Source organism: Hyla sarda, chromosome 1 (genome assembly GCF_029499605.1).
Source record: "Hyla sarda isolate aHylSar1 chromosome 1, aHylSar1.hap1, whole genome shotgun sequence".
Taxonomy (NCBI): Eukaryota; Metazoa; Chordata; class Amphibia; order Anura; family Hylidae; genus Hyla; species Hyla sarda.
In genome coordinates this window covers 467,595,294-467,620,421 of record NC_079189.1, presented here as the reverse complement: position 1 = coordinate 467,620,421, position 25,128 = coordinate 467,595,294, and the positions used below count along the sequence as shown (strand labels likewise).

At 44.9% G+C, this 25,128-nt stretch overlaps 1 protein-coding gene and 1 long non-coding RNA gene across 2 annotated transcripts in view; one reads left to right on the top strand and one right to left on the bottom strand.

Moving 5' to 3' along the window:
* The window catches only part of LOC130285227 (uncharacterized), a 52,413-nt gene that overhangs the window by 8,150 nt on the left and 19,135 nt on the right, over positions 1-25,128 (bottom strand). The gene's annotated exons all lie outside the window — the stretch shown is intronic.
* Positions 1,909-25,128, top strand: part of TMEM116 (transmembrane protein 116) — a 56,418-nt gene continuing 33,198 nt past the window's right edge. The window contains exons 1-2 of the mRNA XM_056536556.1: positions 1,909-2,186; positions 25,020-25,066. Coding sequence (XP_056392531.1) covers positions 2,121-2,186; positions 25,020-25,066 — 113 coding nt within the window. The 5' untranslated portion in view covers positions 1,909-2,120. The remainder of the gene's footprint in view (positions 2,187-25,019; positions 25,067-25,128) is intronic.

Sequence of the window (25,128 nt, the reverse complement as noted above, 5' to 3'; positions counted from 1 at the left end):
TTATGGGGCCCTGTGAGCTTAGGTGAGGTCACTTACCTGTCCTCGGGGCTCCGGCGCGTCCTCTTCGGGATCCTCTTCATCGTTGGCGCTCTCCATCGTCGTCATCACGTCGCTGCGCACGCCATCCCATCATTTAATAGGAGCGGCGTGCGTAGCGACGTGATGGCGGTGACGGAGAGCGCGGATGCTGGGGAAGCAGAGGCCTTGCCGGAGCGTCGCGGACACCCCAGGGACGCGGCGACAGCGATGGACGGCGACAACCACGGCAGCGGTGACGGTCCGGAGCGGCGGGGACAGGTGGGGGCAACTTCGTCTAACAGTGGTCTACAACCTGCGGACCGCCAGATGTTGCAAAACTACAACACCCAGCATGCCCGGACAGCCGTTGGCTGTACGGGCATGCTGGGTGTTGTAGTTTTGCAACATCTGGAGGTCCGCAGGTTGTAGACCACTGTCCTATACTTTACATTGCACGGATCCCTTAACATACGATGGTTTCAACAAACGATGGCCCGTCTGGAACGGATTACCATCGTATGTTGAGGGACCACTGTATATGGGTTGTATCCAGTTTTTCACCCGGGCATAAAACTGTAGTAGACTAAGAAAAAAACGGATAAAACTGTAAGTGATGCAAAACGTACACAACCGGATGCTACGGTTGACATACGGTTTTCTATGAAATGTCTATACATACGGTTTGCAATACGGTTCCATACGTTTTTTTCACTGAAACCGGATACGGGAACCGTATTGCTAAAAGGAGATGTGAATGCAGCCTCAGTCTTGTTTTGGTACAAACATCTGTGGTATACCACACACGTACAGTATGTGTTTGGTACAACCGTAAATTTAAAGGGCGCATTCACACCACTTTATGTTTCCCTCACTGTTTCTGTTACAGTCTGTTTGATTTAGCTTCATGCAAAAATGTTGTCGACCACACTATTGGGTCACCCCCCCCCCTAAACAAAAACATGCTGCGGCTCATGCTGTGGCTCAACATGCTGCGATTTTGGAAAACAGCCAAGGAGCTGAAAAAAGAGTGAAAAAGCGCCAAAAGGATAAAAAAAAAAAACACCAAAGTGAAAAACGCCAAGTGGAATAAGAATTTTGCGATTTCTCATTGATTTACAGCTAACATCTGGCCGAAGCGTTTTTTGGCCAAAAAAACGCCATGCAGCAGAATTGGCTTTTTTCCCAAAAGAAAAAAAACAAGTAGAAACTTAGCCTTATACAGCACAAAGACTCAGATTTATCAAACTGTGTGAGAGAAAAAATGGTGGGATTTTCCTACAGCGACCAATCACAGCTCAGCTAACGAGCTCTGGTAAAGTGAAAGCTGAGCTGTGATTGGTTGCTGTGGGAAAATCCCTCCATTTTTTCTCTCACACAGTTTGATAAATCTGGGCCAAAGTCTTCATGGTCCTGTTCATTTAGAAGCTGGGCTAGTGAATGCCGTGATGGATACATGAAATCTATAGGGATGCTGCACATATCCAACAAATAAGCCATATACTCACATAAAGAGACTGTGCATGCACTTAATACTCATGGTTATGGATAATGGGAATTAGGGGTCTTATTCATCTGGGATGCTAAGTGTTAACATAGAGACTGTAAAAGAGAGTGGTGTGTAACGATATATATTTGTAACATTTTCAATAAAATTCAAGTGAAAGAAAGAAAAGAGAGTGATGTCTGAGCAGCAGGAGCACTGTCACTGTCACTGTCACTGTCTGCTGCCACTGGCCCCGCCCACAAGACTTATAACCAGCTGCAGCATGCGATCCCTGCACTGTGCTGTCTGCTCCTCAGGATGGGCTAAGGGACACTCACTGCTGGACTCTTCACTACTGGACTCTTCACTACTGGACTCTTCACTGCTGGACTCTTCACTACTGGACTCTTCACTGCTGGACTCTTCACTACTGGACTCTTCACTACTGGACTCTTCACTGCTGGACTCTTCACTGCTGGACTCTTCACTGCTGGACTCTTCACTGCTGGACTCTTCACTGCTGGACTCTTCACTACTGGACTCTTCACTACTGGACTGGTCTCTATCTAACCCTCATCTAACCCCCATAGTGTCTCATAGACACTCAACACCTTCCTCCATGGGTGCAGCAGTGGACTATAACGTTTTGTGGAGCAATGTTACAGATGCAGATGAACTGCCTGGGGTAAGCACTGCTTTTTTCTCTACTTTATTATATATATATATATATATATATATATATATATATATATATATATATATATACTATTAATGTAGTTTAACTCTTGCTTCAAGTATAAAGCATGTCCAGTGTAATAATCCTGATATGTAAACAGGCTGGAATAGCATCCATCCCATCCACCCATACTCTGATCTAGTCCAAATCATGAAATTCCTTTGTTAGCAAGGTTTTATTGTTCTACAGCAGTGGTCTCCAAACGGTGGACCTCCAGATGTTGCAAAACTACAACTCCCAGCATGCCCGGACAGCCGTTGGCTGTCCGGGCATGCTGGGAGTTGTAGTTTTGCAACATCTGGAGGTCCACCGTTTGGAGACCACTGTACTACAGTGCGAAGACATCAATGGATGTGGCTAAAACGAAAACATTGTTGGATTGTGGCTAAAAGAATGGTAGTCACCGCGCTTTTTAGGGCACTTGGTGCTGATCTGTATCTATTGTGTTTTGTTTATTGGTGCGAAAAAAATAATAGACTTCCCCCCCAAGTGAATCAGTTTTTATCTGTCCCATCATGATCATTTTTTTTTTTTTTTTTTTTTGTGGTCAGTGAGAAACGTATTATGCAAACTGACAGCAGTCACTTTGTATCGTATATATAGCGGTATTAGGAAAAAATGCAGCATTTTTTAAAGTGTTTTGTTTATTGGTGCGAAAAAAAGAATAGACTTCACCCCAAGTGAATCAGTTTTTATCTGTCCCATCATGATCATTTTTTTTTTTTTTTTTTTTTTGTGGTCAGTGAGAAACGTATTATGCAAACTGACAGCAGTCACTTTGTATCGTATATATAGCGGTATTAGGAAAAAATGCAGCATTTTTTAAAGTGTTTTGTTTATTGGTGCGAAAAAAAGAATAGACTTCACCCCAAGTGAATCAGTTTTTATCTGTCCCATCATGATCATTTTTTTTTTTGTGGTCAGTGAAAAACGTATAATGCAAACTGACAGCAGTCACTTTGTATCGTATATATAGCGGTATTAGGAAAAAATGCAGCATTTTTTTTAAGTGTTTTGTTTATTGGTGCGAAAAAAAACAATAGACTTCACCCCCAAGTGAATCCGTTTTTATCTGTCCCATCATGATCAGTTTTTTTTTTTGTGGTTAGTGAGAGACGTATAAAAAAACGAATGCAAACTGATAGCAGTCACTTTGTATCGTGTAGATATATATATATATATATATATATATATATATAGCAGTATTAGGAAATAATGCATCATTTTTTTTGAGTGTTATTGTTTTTACAGACATACTTTTAGCTGAACGTCAATAGGGAAATATAGAACGCACCACAAGCAATGTTTTTGTATTCTTTTTCTTCACTTTTGTGGTGTTTTTTCATTTTTTTTAATGCAGCATGCTCTAGTTATGGTATTTTTCGTGGTCCTCTTTAACCCATTGCGTTGTGATTTATTACATTTTTTTTTTTTTTGTGGCATTTTATACACCATTTGATTTAAAGAGGAATTATCAATGAATCACATCATTTGTCCCAGGCAAAGTGCTGCATACAAGAAAAAGAAAAAAGACACCAAACAATGCATGTACTGAAACATATTATGGGGCGGATGTGTTATTGCAAATGTGCCAAAATTCTGGTGCACATTATATCGCCAGATAATGTACATGCCTTGCCATCACCATTATGTGTTTTAGACACTTTTATGTGTTTAGAGATTGTTTGCACCTCACTTGACAAGGGGGCGCAGCTCAGCAAGGGAGTGTTGCTTGGAATGTGACATTTTGGCTCCAATTTTTGGCAGAAAGTAAGACAACTAATAGGTGGTATAAAGTTAGATAACTAAAGTGCACCAGATTTATGACACAATAATTTAATAAATCAGGGCTTGACAAATTTGTTATAAATCTAGTAGCCAGCAAAAAAAATGTTAGAAGCCAGGATGCCGCACATCATGTAACATTACGCCACACAATTGTACATTATGCAACGTCTTATTATCAGTCATTAGTGCCCCTTATCTCAGACATTGGTGTCCCTTGTTTCATATTCATAAATTTCCCTTCATCTCTCCTTGTGTTACAGTCATTAGTGTCCCCTCATCTCCCCCTGTGTGTCACAGTTATTAGTGTCCCCTCATCTCCCCCTGTGTCACAGTTATTAGTTTCCCCTCATCTCACACCTGTGTGTCACAGTTATTATTGTCCCCTCATCTCCCACCTGTGTGTCACAGTTATTATTGTCCCCTCATCTCCCACCTGTGTGTCACAGTTATTGTCCCCTCATATCCCACCTGTGTGTCACAGTTATTAGTGTCCCCTCATCTCCCACCTGTGTGTCACAGTTATTATTGTCCCCTCATCTCGCACCTGTGTGTCACAGTTATTATTGTCCCCTCATCTCCCACCTGTGTGTCACAGTTATTGTCCCCACATATCCCACCTGTGTGTCACAGTTATTAGTGTCCCCTCATCCCCTCATCTCCCACCTGTGTGTCACAGTTATTAGTGTCCCCTCATCTCCCACCTGTGTGTCATAGTTATTATTGTCCCCTCATCTCACACCTGTGTGTCACAGTTATTATTGTCCCTCATCTCCCACCTGTGTGTCACAGTTATTAGTGTCCCCTCATCTCCCACCTGTGTGTCATAGTTATAAGTGTCCCTCTCTTTTTCCCTCTTGTGTCACAGTTATAAGTGTCCCTCTCTTTTTGCCTCTTGTGTCACAGTTATGAGTGTCCCTCTCATCTCCCCCCTGTGTTTCACAGTCATAAGTGTACCCTCATCTCTCCCCTGTGTGTCACAGTCATAAGTGTCCTCACATGTTTTAAAAAAAACAAATGAACAAACACTGGATGTCTTAGTCAACGCTTCGGCCTTTAGCAGTGGTGGTCCCAGGTTAGCACTCTGGTGTCCCGTTACTGCCGCAGCCAATCAGCAGTCTCAGTGGTGTCGCTCCATACTCCTGAGTATGAAGCATCACTGCTGAGGCCCCAGATTGGCTGCAGCAGTCACCTGATATCCACTGTTTCTTTAAAGGGGTACTCCGGTGAAAAACTATTTTTTTTAAATCAACTGGCGCCAGAAAGTTAAATGTAAATTACTTCTATTTCAAAATCTTAATCTATTTTAAAATCTTAATCTTCCAGTACTTATCAGCTGCTGTATACTACAGAGGAAGTTCTGTCTGACCACAGTGCTCTCTGCTGACACCTCTGTCCATGTCAGGAACTGTCCAGAGCAGGATAGGTTTGCTATGGGGATTTGCTCCTGCTCTTGACAGTTCCTGAGACAGACAGAGGTGTCAGCAGAGAACACTGTGGACAGACAGAAAAGAAAATAACTTTCTGTGGAGCATACAGCAGCTGATAAGTACTGGAAGGATTAAGATGTTTAAATAGAAGTAATTTACAAATCTGTTAAACATTCTGGAACCAGTTGATTTAGAAACAAAAAAAAATGTTTTTTTTACCGGAGTACCCCTTTAACCATGGAGCACAGGCAGAGGTAAGTAAAACAGTTTTTTCTCTGTTTTGTTTTTTAAAGATGGTCAATCATTATTGGCAAGGGCTGACAAAAACCTGGGCACCACCACAAAGACTGTCCAGGCATGCTGAGAGTTGTAGTTTTGCAACAGCTGGATGCACCATTGTTGGGAAACATACTCAAAAAATAGTATTTTTCAACAAGATGCTAAAACATTGTCACGATGCCGGCTGGCAGGTAGTGGATCCTCTGTGCCAGAGAGGGATTGGCGTGGACCGTGCTAGTGGATCGGTTCTAAGTCACTACTGGTTTTCACCAGAGCCCGCCGCAAAGCGGGATGGTCTTGCTGCGGCGGTAGTGACCAGGTCGTATCCACTAGCAACGGCTCAACCTCTCTGACTGCTGAAGATAGGCGCGGTACAAGGGAGTAGACAGAAGCAAGGTCGGACGTAGCAGAAGGTCGGGGCAGGCAGCAAGGATCGTAGTCGGGGGCAACGGCAGGAGGTCTGGAACACAGGCTAGGAACACACAAGGAAACGCTTTCACTGGCACAATGGCAACAAGATCCGGCGAGGGAGTGAAGGGGAAGTGAGGTATAAATAGGGAGTGCACAGGTGAACACACTAATTGGAACCACTGCGCCAATCAGCGGCGCAGTGGCCCTTTAAATCGCAGAGACCCGGCGCGCGCGCGCCCTAGGGAGCGGGGCCGCGCGCGCCGGGACAGGACAGACGGAGAGCGAGTCAGGTACGGGAGCCGGGATGCGCATCGCGAGCGGGCGCCACCCGCATCGCGAATCGCATCCCGGCTGGAGACGGTATCGCAGCGCACCGGGTTAGTGGAGCTGCCCGGAGCGCTGCGGTAGCGAGAGTGAAGCGAGCGCTCCGGGGAGGAGCGGGGACCCGGAGCGCTCGGCGTAACAGTACCCCCCCCCCTTGGGTCTCCCCCTCTTCTTAGAGCCTGAGAACCTGAGGAGCAGACTTTTGTCTAGGATGTTGTCCTCAGGTTCCCAGGATCTCTCTTCAGGTCCACAGCCCTCCCAATCCACCAAAAAGAACCTTTTTCCTCTGACCGTCTTGGAGGCCAGTATCTCTTTCACTGAGAAGACGTCAGAAGAACCGGAGACAGGAGTGGGAGAAACTAACTTGGGAGAGAAACGGTTGATGATGAGTGGTTTGAGAAGAGAGACATGAAAGGCATTAGGAATACGGAGAGAAGGAGGAAGAAGAAGTTTGTAAGAGACAGGATTAATTTGGCACAAGACTTTGAAAGGACCAAGATAGCGTGGACCCAGTTTGTAACTGGGGACACGAAAGCGGACATATTTAGCGGAGAGCCATACCTTGTCTCCGGGAGCAAAAATGGGGGGAGCTCTTCTTTTCTTATCGGCAAATTTTTTCATGCGAGATGAAGCCTGTAAAAGAGAATTTTGGGTCTCTTTCCATATGGTGGAAAGATCACGAGTCACTTCATCTACAGCGGGCAAACCAGAGGGCAAGGGAGTAGGGAGGGGGGGAAGAGGGTGACGGCCGTACACCACGAAAAATGGGGATTTGGAAGAAGATTCAGAGACTCTAAAGTTATACGAGAATTCGGCCCATGGTAGAAGATCTGCCCAATCATCCTGGCGGGAGGAAACAAAATGTCGTAAATAATCACCCAAGACCTGGTTAATTCTTTCTACTTGTCCATTGGATTGAGGATGATATGCAGAAGAAAAGTTTAATTTAATCTTGAGTTGTTTACAGAGAGCCCTCCAGAATTTTGACACGAATTGGACGCCTCTATCCGAGACTATCTGTGTGGGCAACCCGTGAAGACGAAAAATGTGTACAAAAAATTGTTTAGCCAACTGAGGCGCTGAAGGAAGACCAGGAAGAGGGATGAAATGTGCCATTTTGGAGAATCGATCAACGACCACCCAAACAACAGTGTTGCCACGGGATGGGGGTAGGTCTGTAATAAAATCCATACCAATCAGAGACCAAGGCTGTTCGGGGACAGGCAGAGGATGAAGATAACCAGCGGGCTTCTGGCGAGGAGTCTTATCCCGGGCACAGACAGTGCAGGCTCGCACAAAGTCCACGACATCCGTCTCCAGAGTCGGCCACCAATAGAAGCGAGAGATGAGTTGCACAGATTTCTTGATGCCTGCATGACCTGCGAGATGGGAGGAGTGACCCCATTTGAGGATTCCGAGGCGTTGGCGTGGAGAGACGAAGGTCTTTCCTGGAGGAGTTTGCCTGATGGAGGCTGGAGAAGTGGAAATCAGGCAGTCAGGAGGAATGATGTGTTGCGGAGAGAGTTCAACTTCCGAGGCATCCGAGGAACGAGAGAGAGCATCGGCCCTAATGTTCTTATCGGCAGGCCGAAAGTGAATTTCAAAATTAAATCGGGCAAAGAACAGAGACCACCTGGCCTGGCGAGGATTCAGCCGTTGGGCAGACTGGAGATAGGAGAGGTTCTTGTGATCGGTGTAAATAATAACTGGAAATCTTGATCCCTCCAGCAGATGCCTCCATTCCTCAAGTGCTAATTTAATGGCTAGAAGCTCTCGATCCCCGATGGAGTAGTTCCTCTCCGCCGGAGAGAAGGTCCTAGAAAAAAAACCACAAGTAACAGCATGCCCGGAAGAATTTTTTTGTAGAAGGACCGCTCCAGCTCCTACAGAGGAGGCATCAACCTCCAATAGGAAGGGTTTAGATGGGTCAGGTCTGGAGAGCACGGGAGCCGAAGAAAAGGCAGACTTGAGCCGTTTAAAGGCGTCTTCCGCTTGAGGAGGCCAAGACTTGGGATTGGCATTTTTTTTGGTTAAAGCCACGATAGGAGCCACAACGGTAGAAAAATGTGGAATAAATTGCCTGTAATAATTGGCGAACCCCAAAAAACGTTGGATAGCACGGAGTCCGGAGGGGCGTGGCCAATCTAAGACGGCAGAGAGTTTGTCTGGATCCATTTGTAGTCCCTGGCCAGAGACCAAGTATCCTAGGAAAGGAAGAGATTGGCATTCAAACAGACATTTCTCTATCTTGGCATAAAGTTGATTGTCACGAAGTCTCTGAAGAACCATACGGACATGCTGGCGGTGTTCTTCTAGATTGGCAGAAAAAATCAGGATATCGTCCAGATATACAACAACACAGGAGTATAAGAGATCACAAAAAATTTCATTAACAAAGTCTTGGAAGACGGCAGGGGCGTTGCACAGGCCAAAGGGCATGACCAGATACTCAAAGTGTCCATCTCTAGTGTTAAATGCCGTTTTCCATTCATCCCCCTCTCTGATGCGGATGAGATTATAAGCACCTCTTAAGTCCAGTTTGGTAAAGATGTGGGCACCTTGGAGGCGATCAAAGAGTTCAGAGATGAGGGGTAGGGGGTAGCGGTTCTTTACCGTGATTTTATTAAGACCGCGGTAGTCAATGCAAGGACGTAGAGAGCCATCTTTTTTGGACACAAAGAAAAATCCGGCTCCGGCAGGAGAGGAGGATTTACGGATAAAGCCCTTTTTTAAATTTTCCTGGATGTACTCAGGCATAGCAAGAGTCTCTGGGGCGGACAGAGGATAAATTCTGCCCCGGGGTGGAGTAGTGCCCGGGAGGAGGTCAATAGGACAATCATAAGGCCTGTGAGGAGGTAGAGTGTCAGCTTGTTTTTTGCAAAAAACATCCGCAAAGTCCATATAGGCCTTAGGGAGACCGGTTACAGGGGGAACCACAGAGTCACGGCCAGGGGTACTGGGAACCGGTTTTAGGCAGTCCTTGAAACAAGAGGGCCCCCAACTCTTGATTTCCCCAGTGGACCAATCCAGGGTTGGGGAATGGAGTTGAAGCCAGGGTAGTCCAAGGAGAATTTCGGAAGTGCAATTGGGGAGGACCAAAAATTCAATCTTCTCGTGATGAGGTCCGATGCACATTAGAAGGGGCTCCGTGCGGAAACGTATGGTACAGTCCAATCTTTCATTGTTTACACAATTGATGTAGAGGGGTCTGGCGAGACTGGTCACCGGGATGTTGAACTTGTTGACGAGAGAGGCCAAAATAAAATTTCCTGCAGATCCGGAATCCAAGAAGGCCATAGTAGAGAAGGAGAAGGCAGAGGCAGATATCCGCACAGACACAGTAAGACGTGGAGAAGCAGAGTAGACATCAAGGACTGTCTCACCTTTGTGCGGAGTCAGCGTACGTCTTTCCAGGCAGGGAGGACGGATAGGACAATCCTTCAGGAAGTGTTCGGTACTGGCACAGTACAGGCAGAGATTCTCCATGCGGCGTTGTGTCCTCTCTTGAGGTGTCAGGCGAGACCGGTCGACCTGCATAGCCTCCACGGCGGGAGGCACAGGAACGGATTGCAGGGGACCAGAGGAGAGAGGAGCCGGGGAGAAAAAACGCCTTGTGCGAACAAAGTCCATATCCTGGCGGAGCTCCTGACGCCTTTCGGAAAAACGCATGTCAATGCGAGTGGCTAGATGAATGAGTTCATGTAGGTTAGCAGGGATTTCTCGTGCGGCCAGAACATCTTTAATGTTGCTGGATAGGCCTTTTTTAAAGGTCGCGCAGAGGGCCTCATTATTCCAGGATAATTCTGAAGCAAGAGTACGGAATTGTACGGCGTACTCGCCAACGGAAGAATTACCCTGGACCAGGTTCAACAGGGCAGTCTCAGCAGAAGAGGCTCGGGCAGGTTCCTCAAAGACACTTCGAATTTCCGAGAGGAAGGAGTGTATAGAGGCAGTGACGGGGTCATTGCGGTCCCAGAGCGGTGTGGCCCATGACAGAGCTTTTCCAGACAGAAGGCTGACTACGAAAGCCACCTTAGACCTTTCAGTAGGAAACTGGTCCGACATCATCTCCAAGTGCAGGGAACATTGGGAAAGAAAGCCACGGCAAAATTTAGAGTCCCCATCAAATTTATCCGGCAAGGATAGTCGTAGACCAGAAGCGGCCACTCGCTGCGGAGGAGGTGCAGGAGCTGGCGGAGGAGATGATTGCTGAAGCTGTGGTAGTAGCTGCTGTAGCATCACGGTCAGTTGAGACAGCTGTTGGCCTTGTTGCGCTATCTGTTGTGACTGCTGGGTGACCACCGTGGTGAGGTCGGCGACAACTGGCAGAGGAACTTCAGCGGGATCCATGGCCGGATCTACTGTCACGATGCCGGCTGGCAGGTAGTGGATCCTCTGTGCCAGAGAGGGATTGGCGTGGACCGTGCTAGTGGATCGGTTCTAAGTCACTACTGGTTTTCACCAGAGCCCGCCGCAAAGCGGGATGGTCTTGCTGCGGCGGTAGTGACCAGGTCGTATCCACTAGCAACGGCTCAACCTCTCTGACTGCTGAAGATAGGCGCGGTACAAGGGAGTAGACAGAAGCAAGGTCGGACGTAGCAGAAGGTCGGGGCAGGCAGCAAGGATCGTAGTCGGGGGCAACGGCAGGAGGTCTGGAACACAGGCTAGGAACACACAAGGAAACGCTTTCACTGGCACAATGGCAACAAGATCCGGCGAGGGAGTGAAGGGGAAGTGAGGTATAAATAGGGAGTGCACAGGTGAACACACTAATTGGAACCACTGCGCCAATCAGCGGCGCAGTGGCCCTTTAAATCGCAGAGACCCGGCGCGCGCGCGCCCTAGGGAGCGGGGCCGCGCGCGCCGGGACAGGACAGACGGAGAGCGAGTCAGGTACGGGAGCCGGGATGCGCATCGCGAGCGGGCGCCACCCGCATCGCGAATCGCATCCCGGCTGGAGACGGTATCGCAGCGTACCGGGTTAGTGGAGCTGCCCGGAGCGCTGCGGTAGCGAGAGTGAAGCGAGCGCTCCGGGGAGGAGCGGGGACCCGGAGCGCTCGGCGTAACAAACATGCTGCGAACCTTGCCTAAATGCCATTAAAAGCATGTGATGTTGCTTTTTTTTTTTTTAAGTGTTGAAGATCACTGAAATACTGAAAACAGGTAGATACATAGATAGATAGATACAGTCATAGCCGTAAATGTTGGCACCCCTGAAATTTTTCTAGAAAATGAAGTATTTCTGACAAAAAAGGATTGCAGTAACACAGGTTTTGCTATACACATGTTTATTCCCTTTGGGGGACATGTATCATTATTTGTGTATCGTAGAAGCAGTTTACCCCTTTTCCCGAATTCTAAATTATGAGCAGAAGCGCTAAATTTATCAATCAAGCGCAATGAGCTTCATAAATTGCGGGTAAATATAGTAATCTCCTCAATCCACTCTTTGGAAAATAGAATCAATGATTTAGAGCATCTTGCTACGTTAAGTCCAAGATGGCTTATATTTGCGCAAAAAAAAAACAGCTCTTGCGGCAAAATTTTTGGTGTAAAAAAAAAGTACGCAGTTAATAAATCCATGTGTACTATAGATGTCACTCCAAGGTACCCTGATTCAGCCACATCTGGAGGACATGCTCTACCAAAACGTGCGCAAAAAAATTGCGCAAAAAAAGGGCTTGCGCAAAATTTTGCGGAAAAAAATACACACAAAACAGGGGTAAAATCTTTGATACATGTCCCCCTTTGTGTGTATTGGAACTAAACCAAAAAAGGGAGGACAAAAAGCAAAAATGGTCAGGACAAAATTATTGGCACCCTTAACTTAATATTTGGTTGCACACCCTTTGGAAAAAATAACTGAAATCAGTCGCTTCCTATAACCATCAATAAGCTTCTTACACCTCTCAGCCGGAATGTTAGACCACTCTTCCTCTGCAAACTGCTCCAGGTCTCTCTTATTGGAAGGCGCCTTTTCCCAACAGCAATTTTAAGATCTCTCCACAGGTGTTCAATGGGATTTAGATCTGGACTCATTGCTGGCCACTTCAGAACTCTCCAGCACTTTGTTGCCATCCATTTCTGGGGGCTTTTTGACATATGTTTGGGGTCATTGTCCTGCTGGAAGACCCAAGATCTCCGACGCAAACCCAGCTTCCTGACACTGGGCTGTACATTGCGACCCAAAATCTGTTGGTAATCCTCAGATTTCATGATACCTTGCACACATTCAAGCACCCAGTGCCAGAGGCAGCAAGACAACCCCAAAACATCATTGAACTCCACCTTATTCCGTTTTCGGTAAACAGTAGAATGATGTGTTTTACAAAAAAGCTCTATCTTGGTCTCATCTGTCCACAAGACATTTTACCAGAAGGATTTTGGCTTACTCAAGTTCATTTTGGCAAAATTAAGTCTTGCTTTTTTATGCCTCTGTGTCAGCAGTGGGGTCCTCCTGGGTCTCCTGCCATATCGTTTCGCTTCATTTAAATGTCGACGGATAGTTTTCACTGACACTGATGCTCCCTGAGCCTGCAGGACAGCTTGAATATCTTTGGTACTTGTTTGGGGCTGCTTATCCACCATCCGGACTATCCTGTGTTCACACCTTTCATCAATTTTTCTCTTCCGTCCACGCCCAGGGAGATTAGCTACAGTGCCATGGGTTGCAAACTTCTTGATAACGTTGCGCACTGTGGACAAAGGCAAATAAAGATTTCTATAGATGGACTTGTAACCTTGGGATTGTTGAAAATTTTCTACAATTTTGGTTCTCAGTCCTCAGACAGTTCTCTTCTCCTCTTTCTGTTGTCCATGCTTAGTGTGGCACACAGAAACACAATGCAAAGACTAAGTGAACTTCTCTCCTTTTTACCTGTATTCAGATGTGATGTTTCTATTGCCCACACCTGTTACTTGCCCCAGGTGAGTTTAAAGGGGCATCACATGCTTGAAACAATCTTATTTTTCCACCATTTTGAAAGGGTGCCAATAATTTTGTCCAGACCATTTTTGGGGTTTGATATGACATTATGTTCAATTTGCTTTTTCTTCCTCCTTTTTTGGTTTAGTTACAATACTCACAAAGGGAATAAACATGTGTATAGCAAAACATGTGTTACTGCAATCCTTTTCTGTGAGAAATACTTCATTTTCTAGAGGGGTGCCAACATTTACGGCCATGACTGTATATAGATAGATGAACAGAGTAATGTGATCATCCCAGTAGAGCAGCACTTTAGAATTGCTATCATATCTATTCAGCCTCCAACACTATTTTTCATTGAGGAGTTTTAATATTTGGGAGAGTTCTGGAAAATAAACTGCTTGTGCCCTAAAGATAGAAACCACCTCCACGTATGAGGCCTGTGCCCAACATGTCTCTTCTGGGTGACATCTGCTGCTTCTATTAACTTCTTACTGACTGGATTAGCATAGAATGCTGCCAGAGCAGAACTTCCAATTCTGTTACATGACCTAATTCTCATACAACAGGGATGGGACAATCTGGAGGCTCGAAGATAATAGATAATAGTCCTAGAAATTCTTTGCTGGTACATGATGTTTTTTATGCTGCTTTATCTGCCTAAATTCTCATTTCCTTGTTACAAAAAGGGGGGACCAGTAGCCATTGACCTGCCCCCCCCCCCTTCTCCATGCAGTTAGGCAGTATATATAAAAATGATATATTAATTGTAAAATCTGAAAACCTTCTACAGTGATGATAGCTATGAAAAAAAAACATACCATTTGTAAAGATCTGAGCAACGGGAACAAGGGCCAAGATGTGAATGTATGTGTGAGTTATGGAGGTCCATTGCTCATTGATGCATCGAGGTAGCAAAGGTTAACCCATCCAGTTCAATCCCACAGTGGTTGATAAATCAGAAATTACAGTGATCCCTCAACTTACAATGGCCTCAACATACAATAGTTTCAACATACAATGGTATTTTCTGGACCATTGTAACTTGAAACCAGACTCAACATACAATGCTATGGACAGTCCAGATCTGTGAAACATGTCAATGGCTGGAAGAACCAAACAATCAGAATGGGCAATTTACTGGTAAAACACCTGTATTACTGAAGTGTATGCACTGACTGCTGTCTGGTAGCGCCCCCTACAGTACAGGAGGTATTACATGTTCTGTACACTTTACCTGTACCAGGGTTACCTGCTCCTTTGAACATCAGGTGAGGGCGACTCCATGTTACTTTTTAGGACATTGCGTGTTCTGTACAGGACCTCGAAGAAGCTCCTGTCCTCTACATAGACCAGTGTTTCCCAACCAGGGTGCCCTGGTAATATAAGTGTGTCAAAACCCACAGTGCACACTAACTTTCTTCATATGTGACCCCTGTCCACTACATTGCTTAGGCTGCATTCACACCACGATTTGAGTGTCCGCTGCACAGATACGATTTCAGAAGCTCAAATCGGCTGACATCGTATCTGTGCACGGACATGTACGGGCCCATTAACTATTATGGGGCTGCAGATGCGATCGTAGTCAGCTAGTGACTATGATTTGGTCATTTTCTCAGCATGTCAGATTTTTGACACGGACTGAAAATCGTGGTTTCTAAAAGTTTGGAAACCACTGGTCTAGGCAATGATCTGTCGGGAAATCTTGGTGCCTGGCATTCATGTGGATGTTACTTTTACACAAGCACTTATATAAACATTTTTGCAGACAAGTAAGCCTCTTCATAGCAATAGTATTTCCAAATAGCAGTGGCCTCTTAGAGGCGCATAATGGGCCCTGTCACACTACAAACAGTGTTCAGGAAGGGTACAAGAAACATGACAAAGAGTTCACGGAACTGACTTGGCCTACAAACCTATATCCCTTTGAGCATTTGTGAGATGTGCCAGAGAGACAAATCCGATCTGCTGCTTAAAGGGGTACTACCGTGCTGACAACTTTTCCCCTATCTAAAGGATAGGGCATAAGTTGCCTGATCGCGCGGGGTCCCACCGCTGGGGACCCCCGCGATCTCGCACGCAGCACCCCACTCTCATCAGGCCCTGGAGCAAACATCGATCCGGGTCTGATGACTGCCGATCACGGGGCCGGAGTATCCGCCCCCTCAATGTAAGTCTATGGCAGGGGGCGAGACAGCTGTCTCGTCCCCTGCCGTAGACTTGCATTGAGGGGGCGGAGCGTGACATCACACGGGGGCGGAGCTGTGACGTCACGATCACCGGCCCGTCATCAGACCCGGAGTGGATGTTTGCTCCGGGGCCTGATGAGAGTGGGGTGCTGTGTGTGAGATTGCGGGGGTACCCAGCGACGGGACCCCGCGCGATCAGGCAACTTATCCCCTATCCTTTAGATAGGGGATAAGTTGTCAGCACGGTAGTACCCCTTTAAGCCTTGGTGCCAAGACACTTAGAAATGTTGTGAAGTCCATGCTTAACCTTAAAGGGGCACTCCAGTGGAAAACTATTTTTTTTTTAACTTAACTGGTGCCAGAAAGTTAAACAGATTTGTAAATTACTTCTGTTAAAAAAATTTCTAAAGAGTACCTGTCACCAAGTAAAACTTTTAATATAGTGATCTTTATGTAATTTCCAGACACTTTCCCATTCACTTTATTTAAAAATTATTCAAAGAAATATGTTTAAACTGTGATTTAAAAAACAACCACTAGGTGGTGCTGTTCTGATCCGTGCTGCAATATATACAGTGAGTTCGGTCTCCTCCCGGCCTGACAGGAGTCTGAACTATGGAAGTGAGCGAGGCACAGCTCTCGCTCAATGAGAGTCGGCTGAGGCTCAGTGCAGCGCTGGAGCCCAAAGAAGAATGCTGGGCTGAACCTGCCTGACTGACAGCTGCACAGAAAGATCTTCTGTTCTTCACAGCATTAGTTTTACCTACAGGGAGACAGCAGCGATGAAAAGGCAGAAGCAGTCCCCCAGCAGGCTTCAGTGATGTTGCGCCTGTTGGGAAGCGCCCACTTCCTCCTGCCGGCAGCTCACACTCTGTGAGCAATAATGGAGGTATGATACAGAGCTTTTTAAAGCTCCAAAAACATTTTTAAGGGCAGAAGGGGTGTTAGGATAGTTAGGGAACATAGCCTGAGTAAGTTTAGAGTAGTTTATTTGATGACAGGTACTCTTTAATTATTCCTGTACTTATCAGCTGCTGTATGCTAGGAGGCAGTTGAGTTGTTCTTTTCTGTCTGATCACAGTGCTCTCTGCTGACACCTCTCTCCATGTTAGCAACTGTCCAGAGTAGGAGAGGTTTGCTATGGGGATTTGCTCCTGCTCTAGACAGTTCCTAACAGGGACAGAGGTTTCAGCAGAGAGCACTGTGGTCAGACAGAAAAGAACAACTCAATTCCTCTGGAACATACAGCAGCTGATAAGTACTGGAAGGATTAAGATTTTTAATAAAAGTCATTTACAAACTTGTTTAACTTTCTGGAACCGCTTGATAGGAAAAAAAAAAATGTCACCAGAGTATCCCTTTAAGGACACCTTAACCTAGTGCGGACGCAGGGCGTACATGTATGCCTTGGTCCCGTTACCGGCGTTTAAAACACGCTCAGCAGCCATGACCCAGGATTAATGCTGGGCATCACCGATCGGGCCGATGCCCAGCATTAACCCTTTAGATGCGTCTAAAATTAAAGTGAAAGCATACCGGAAGTGAAAGCATGCCGGACATCGTGAAAGCATACCGGACATCGCGAGGAAATGACGATGTCCCGATCAGCTGAGAGGACGGCGGAAGAGCCCTTACCTGCCTCCTCGCCGTCCGATCGGTGATCTGCTGATTCAGGAAACTTCAGCAGGCTGGAGCAGCCTGATCAATGCTATGGCATAACACTGATCAATGCTATGGCATAACATTGATCAGTAAATGCAATCAAAAGATTGCATGTTACAGCCTCCTATGGGGACTCAAAAAAGTTAAAAGTGTAAAGAAAAAATGTCAATAAATGTGAATAAGCCCCTCCCCTAATGAAAGTTTGAATCACCCCCCATTTCCCATTTTTCAAATAGAATAATGTAATAATAAAAGTAATAATCATATGTGGTACCACCGTGTGCGTAAATGTCCAAACTGTTAAAATATAAGATTAGCTAAACTGCACGGTTGATGGCGTACATGTAAAAAATATCAAAGTCCAAAATTGTGCATTTTTGGTCACTTCATATACAATAAAAAAAATTCATAAAAAGCGATAAAAAAAGTCCCATTAAAACAAAAATGGTACCGATAAAAACTACAGATCACACGCAAAAAATGAGCTCTCTTATAGCTCCGTATGCAGAAAAATAAGAGTTAAAGAAGGTGACAATTTTAAACATACTAATTTTGGTGCATGTAGTTATAATTTTTTTAAGTAGTAAAATAAAATAAAACCTACATAAATTGGGTATCCCTGTAACTGTATGGACCTACAGAATAAAGATAAGGTGTTATTTTACCGAAAAGTGCACTGCATAGAAATGGAAGCCCTAAAAAGTAGCAAAATGGAATTTTTTTATTTCACCCCACAAATAATTTTTTTTTGTTTTGCCACAGATTGTTATAAAAAAAGTGATGTCAGTACAAAGTACAATTGGTGGCGCAAAAAACAAGCCCTTATATGGGTCTGTAGGTGCACAATTGAACGTGTTATGATTTTTAGAAGGGGAGGAGGAAAAAACCAAAGTGCAAAAACGAAAATTGGTGTTAAGGACAACGGACTGAAATGTACATACTGATGCGCTGGTACTTAACGCACAAGGACGTACATTGACGTCCTGTTCATGACGCATCATGCACTGCAGATCTTGACTGCAATCGGCAGCCAGGGACCAGCCGGTAATGGTGTACATCAGCGATCGTGGTGATGTCTGCAATTAACCCCTCAGGTGCAGTGATAAATACAGATCATGGCATCTGCGGCAATGCAGCACTTCTAAGGGCAGATCTGTTCGCCCGCGGCACAGCCCTGGGGATCAGATCAGCCAAGGTGGCAGATAGAGATCCCATGAACTACCTCCATCCATCCTCCTGGCGTCTTCTTCTCTGATCTGCTTTCCAGCAGACCAGAGAAGCAGATTGCTGATAATACTGATCAGTGCTATGCCTATGCATAGCACTAAACAGTATTAGCAATCCAATGATTGCTATAAATAGTCCCTTATGGGAACATAAAAAATAAAAAGTAAATGTGAAGAAAAAGTTTTTAGAAAATGTGTAAAAGCCCCACCCAATAAAAAAATTAAATGGCCCCTTTCCCCATTTTACAAAAAAAGCATAAAAAAAAGCGTATAAGAAAAAAAGTCAGAAATTGCTACTTTTTGGTCTCATCACATCCCAGAAAATATTAAATAAAAAGTGATCAAAAAGTCACATATAAGCAAAAGTGGTACCGATAAAATATACAGATCATGGCGCAAAATATGAGCCCTCCTACAGCCCCTTATACAGAAAAATTAGAAAATTAGAGGGGTCAGAATAGGGTGATTTAAAACATACTAATTTTGTTTAGAGAGTTTGATCTTTTTTTAAGGAGTACAGTAATAAAAAAAACATGCAAACATGGGCACCATTTCAATTGTATTGACCCACAGAATAAATATAACATGCCATTTGTAACATAAAGTGCACTGCGTAAAAATGAAACCCACCAAAATTTGCTAAATTGCTTTTTTCTTTTCACTTTTCCTACAAAATAATTTTTTTTGTTGCGCCATACATTTTATGGTGAAATAAAAGGTGTCATTACCAAGTACAATTGGTCTCACAAAAACAAGCCCTCATATGGGTCTGTGGATGGAAAATACAAAAGTTATGAATTTTAGAAGGCGAGGAGGAAAAACCAAAAACGCAAAAATGAAATTTGCTTTGTCCTTAAAGAGGTACTCCGGTGGAAAACTTTTTTTTTTTTAATCAACCGGTGCCAGCAAGTTAAACAGATTTGTAAATTACTTCTATTAAAAAATCTGTACCCTTCCAGTTCTTATTAGCAGCTGTACACTACAGAGGAAATTATTTTCTTTTTGAATTTCTTTTTTGTCTTGTCCACGGTGCTCTCTCTGCTGACACCTGATGCCCGTATCAGGAACTGTCCAGAGCAGGAGAAAATCCCCATAGCAAACATATGCTGCTCTGGACAGTTCCTGACACAGACAGAGGTGTCAGCAGAGAGCACTGTGGACAAGACAAAAAGAAATTCAAAAATAATAGAATTTACTCTGTAGCATACAGCTGCTAATAAGTAGTGAAAGGATTAAGATTTTTAAATAGAAGTAATTTAGAAATCTGTTAAAATTTCTGACACCAGTTCATTTAAAGAAAAAAAAAAAAGAAGCTTTCTACTGGAGTGCCCCTTTAAAACCACTTAAAGGGGTACTCCGCCCCTGGCATCTTATCCCTTATTCAAAGGGTAGGGGATAAGATGTTAGATCGCCGGGGTCCCGCTGCCGCTGCGGCACCGAGCTATCATTACAGCACAGAGCGAGTTCGCTCTTTGCGTAATGACGGGTGATACAGAGGCCGGAGCAGCGTGACGTCATGGCTCCACCCCTCATGACATCGCGGCCCATCCCCTTAATGCAAGTCTATGGGAGGGGGCGTGACGACCGCCACGCCCCCTTCCCATAGACTTGTATTGACGGGGGCGGACCTTGACGTAACGATGCTCCGGCCCCTGTATTGCCCGTCATTACGTGCAGAGCGATCTCGCTCTGCGCAGTAATGATAGCGGGGTGCTGCAGCAGCGATCCCCGGGGTCCCCAGCAGCGGGACCCTGGCAATCTGACATCTTATCCCCTATCCTTTGGATAGGGGATAAGATGTCTAGGGGCGGAGTACCCCTTTAAGGACTTTTTTCCATTTTTGCACTTTCGTTTTTTCCTCCTTACCTTTAAAAAATCATAACTCTTTCACTTTTGCACCTAAAAATCCAAATGATGGCTTATTTTTTGCGCCACCAATTCTACGTTGTAGTAACATCAGTCATTTTACCCAAAAATATATGGTGAAACAGAAAAAAAATCAGTGTGACAAAATTGAAGAAAAACCGCCATTTTGTAACTTTTGGGGTTCCCGTTTCTACACAGTACATTTTTCAGTAAAAATGACACCTTATCTTTATTCTGTAGGTCCATACGGTTAAAATGATACCCTACTTATGTAGGTTTGAAAAAAATCATAACTACATGCAGGAAAATTTATATGTTTAAAATTGTCATCTTCTGACCCCTATAACTTTTTTATTTTTCTGCGTATGGGGTGGTATGAGGGCTTATTTTTTGCGCCGTGATCTGAAGTTTTTAGCGGTACCATTCTTATATCGATAAGACTTTTTGATCACTTTTTATCAATTTTTTCATGAAATAAAAAGTGATCAAAAATACGCTATTTTGGACTCTGGAATTTTTTTGTGCGCACACCATTAACCGTGCGGTTTAATTAATGATATATAAAAAAAATTCTGAAATTTCCGCACGCGGCGATATCACATATGTTTATTTCTATTTACAGTTTTTTTTTTTTTTTATTAAATAGGAAAAGGGGGGTGATTCAGACTTTTATTAAGGAAGGGGTTAAATGATCTTTACTCACTTTTTTTTTTTCAATTTTTTTTTGCAATGTTATAGATCCCATAGGGGGCTATAAAACTGCACACACTGATCTTTTACATTGATAAATGGTTTCTCATAGGAAACCATATATCAATGATTCTGCCGCTTGACTGCTCATGCCTGGATCTCAGTCACTGAGCAGTCATTCGGTGATCGGACACCAGGAGGCAGGTAAGGGACACTCCTTGTGTCCTACAGCGGTGCGGGATGCCGAGGTGGTCCTGAACAGCCCCCTGAGCTAGCAGGCAGCACTTTAGATGCGCCGATCAACTTTGAATGCCGCGTCTAAAGGGTTAATTGCACACGGCACCGCGATTAGTGCCGTGCGCTATTAGCCACAGGTCCCGGCCATTGTTAGAGTCCGGGCCCGACCCGCTATAGAATGGGAGCGGACTCAGGACGTACAGGTACGCCCTGAGTCCTTGATGGGTTAAGGTCAAAATGGAATGTGTCCTTAAGGGGTTAATGAACACAAAGGAAGAGCAACCTACAAAATATTAACCAGGTGGTTTTAATGTTAAGGCTATGAAATAAGTACACTGCTCAAAAAAAATAAAGGGAACACTTAATGCTTCCTGGCTGATGTTTTGGTCACTTTTTAATGCTGGCGGTGCTTTCATTCTAGTGATAGTATCAGATGGAGTCTACAACTCACACAGGTGGCTCAGGTAGTGCAGCTCATCCTGGATGGCACATCAGTGCGAGCTGTGGCAAGAAGGTTTGCTGTGTCTGTCAGCGTAGTGTCCAGAGCATGGAGGCGCTACCAGAAGACAGGCCAGTACATCAGGAGATGTGGAGGAGGCTGTAGGAGGCCAACAGCCCAGCAGCAGGACCGCTACCTCCGCCTTTGTGCAAGGAGGAGCAGGAGAAGCACTGCCAGAGCCCTGCAAAATCACCTCCAGCATGGCACAAATATGCATGTGTCCACTCAAACAGTCAGAAACAGACTCCATGAGGGTGGTCCGAAAGGCGGGCGCCTGTACACAAATCCAACAGGCCTATGCGCTGGACGCAGAACATGTGCGCCGGGAGGAGTTTTGCCAATTCCCCCCTATGAGAAGTCTCATCAGAGCTCTACACTACTCATCCCCGCAGGACAGCACTGCATAGATCATGTTTTGCTCTCAAGTGACTACACCAAACTAAAGAGCAGCTCAAATAACCACTCTAATCTTTTTTTTTCACAATACAGGAGTCTATTTTGCATTGTTCACTATATGGGTTTGTAAATGGGTTTGATTGTTTTGTATATGGTCAACAAAAGATAAGGCCAAAAGATATCATAGTGTATCAAAAAGATTAAACCATTTGTTGAATATACACTACTCAAAAAAATAAAGGGAACACTAAGATTACACATCCTAGCTCTGAATGAATGAACTAATCGTATGAAATACTTTCATCTTTACATAGTTGAATGTGCTGACAACAAAATCACACAAAAATTATCAATGGAAATCAAATTTATCAACCCATGGAGGTCTGGATATGGATGGAATCACACTCAAAATCTAAGTGGAAAACCACACTACAGGCTGATCCAACTTTGATGTAATGTCCTTAAAACAAGTCAAAATGAGGCTCAGTAGTGTGTGTGGCCTCCACATGCCCGTAGGACCTCCCTACAATGCCTGGGCATGCTCCTGATGAGGTGGCAGATGGTCTCCTGAGGGATGTCCTCCAAGACCTGGACTAAAGCATCCCCCAACTCCTGGACAGTCTGTGGTGCAACATGGCGCTGGTGGATGGAGCGAGACATGATGTCCCAGATGTGCTCAATCAGATTCAGGTATGGGGAACGGGCGGGCCAGTCCATAGCATCAATGCCTTCCTCTTGCAGGAACTGCTGACACACTTCAGCCACATGAGGTCTAGCATTGTCTTGCATTAGGAGGAACCCAGGGCCAGCCGCACCAGCATATGGTCTCACAAGGGGTCTGAGGATCTCATCTCGGTACCTAATGACAGTCAGGCTACCTCTGGCAAGCACCTGGAGGGCTGTGCTGCCCCCCAAAGAAATGCTACCCTACACCATTACTGACCCACGGCCAAACTGGTCATGCTGGAGAATGTTGCAGGCAGCAGAACGTTCTCCATGGCATCTCCAGACTCTGTCACGTCTGTCACGTGTGCTTAGTGTGACCCTGCTTTAATCTGTGAAGAGTACAGGGCGCCAGTGGCGAATTTGGCAATCTTGGTGTTCTCTGGCAAATGCCAAACATCCTGCATGATGTTGGGCTGTAAGTACAACCCGGACCTGTGGACATCGGGCCCTCATTCCACCCTTATGGAGTCTGTTTCTGACCATTTGAGTGGACACATGTACACTTGTGGCCTGCTGGAGGTCATTTTGCAGTGCTCTGGCAGTGCTCCTCCTTGTACATAGACAGTGGTAGCGGTCCTGCTGCTGGGTTGTTGCCCTCCTATGGCCTCCTCCACGTCTCCTGATGTACTGGCCTGCCTCCTGGTAACGCCTCCGTGCTCTGGACCCTACGCTGACAGACACATCAAACCTTCTTGCCACAGCTCGCATTGATGTGCCATCCTGGAGGAGCTGCACTACCTGAGCCACTTGTGTGGGTTGTAGACTCCGTCTCATGCTACCACTAGAGTGAAAGCACCGCCAGCATTCAAAAGTGACCAAAACATCAGCCAGGAAGCATAGGAACTGAGATATGATCTGTGGTCACCACCTGCAGAACCACTCCTTTATTTGGGGTGTCTTGCTAATTGGCTATAATTTCCACCTGTTGTCTGTTCCATTTGCACAACAGCATGTGAAATTGATTGTCAATCAGTGTTGCTTCCTGAGTGGACAGTGTGATCTCACAGAAGTGTGATTGACTTGGAGTTACATTGTGTTGCCTTAATTTTTTTTGAGCAGTGTACATAAGAAATACAAACAATATTAAAAAACATATAATAGGCACGACAGACATCAAAACAGAAAAAAAGAGGGGTATAGTCCAAGTAGAATATACGTTCTCGCCCTTCGCTTCGTACACGCCCCCTGAGGAAGTGAAGGGCAAAAACGTACATTCGGGGCTTGAGGTTAACTATCTCCCTACAGGGTGCACAGTTCATTTCCTTATATACCTTCATTTGTATTCTTGGCAGCTGTGTTCCATACTCATTGTGTGCATTATGCTATAGTCCTCTTATGAGCAATATGTAGTCTTATTCTTTATTTATATCTGTGACCATGGACTATTTTTACTATCTACTTGGAGTGTACCCCTCTTTTTTTCTGTTTTATATGTCTGTTGTGCCTATTACCGTATATACTCGAGTATAAGCCGAGTTTTTGAGCCCGATTTTTCGTGATGAAAACGCCGCCCTCGGCTTATACTCGAGTGAACTCTCCACCTGTCAATCCCTTCTCAGTGGTCTTCAACCTGCGGACCTCCAGATGTTGCAAAACTACAACTCGGCTGTCCGGGCATGCTGGGAGTTGTAGTTTTGCAACATCTGGAGGTCCTCAGGTTGAAGACCACTGAGGAGGTGATGAAAAAGGGGGGGGGGATAATGACAGGGGTCTGGATGAGGACATGGGGGGATGATGTATTTCCCACCCTAGGCTTATAGTCAACTCAATAACTTTTCCTGGGTTTTTGGGGTAAAATTAGGGGCCTTGGCTTATATTCGGGTCGGCTTATACTCGAGTATATACGGTATATGTTTTTTAATATTGTATGTATTTCTTATGTATATTCAATAAAGTTGGATTAATCTTTTTGATACACTATGATATGTTGTGGCCTTATGTTTCGGTGATTACACTTGGGTGGCCATAGATTGCAATATGAAGAGCCATTCTTTTTTTTGGTGATTATTTAGGTTTGTATATGGGTTTGATAAATCAATCACTATTTATATTAAACAGCACTATTAATGTTTGTTTGTATTGCTGTGCCACAAGCTGTTCCTAACACCAGTAATATTTTCCTTTTCTGTAGGTATACTGTGCTGTGAAATGGATACAGGTGGTTACGTCTATGCTAAGGCAAGTAACAATACGGTGTACTGTGCAAAGACATCCATCCATTATTTCTTGGAGAAGTGTCA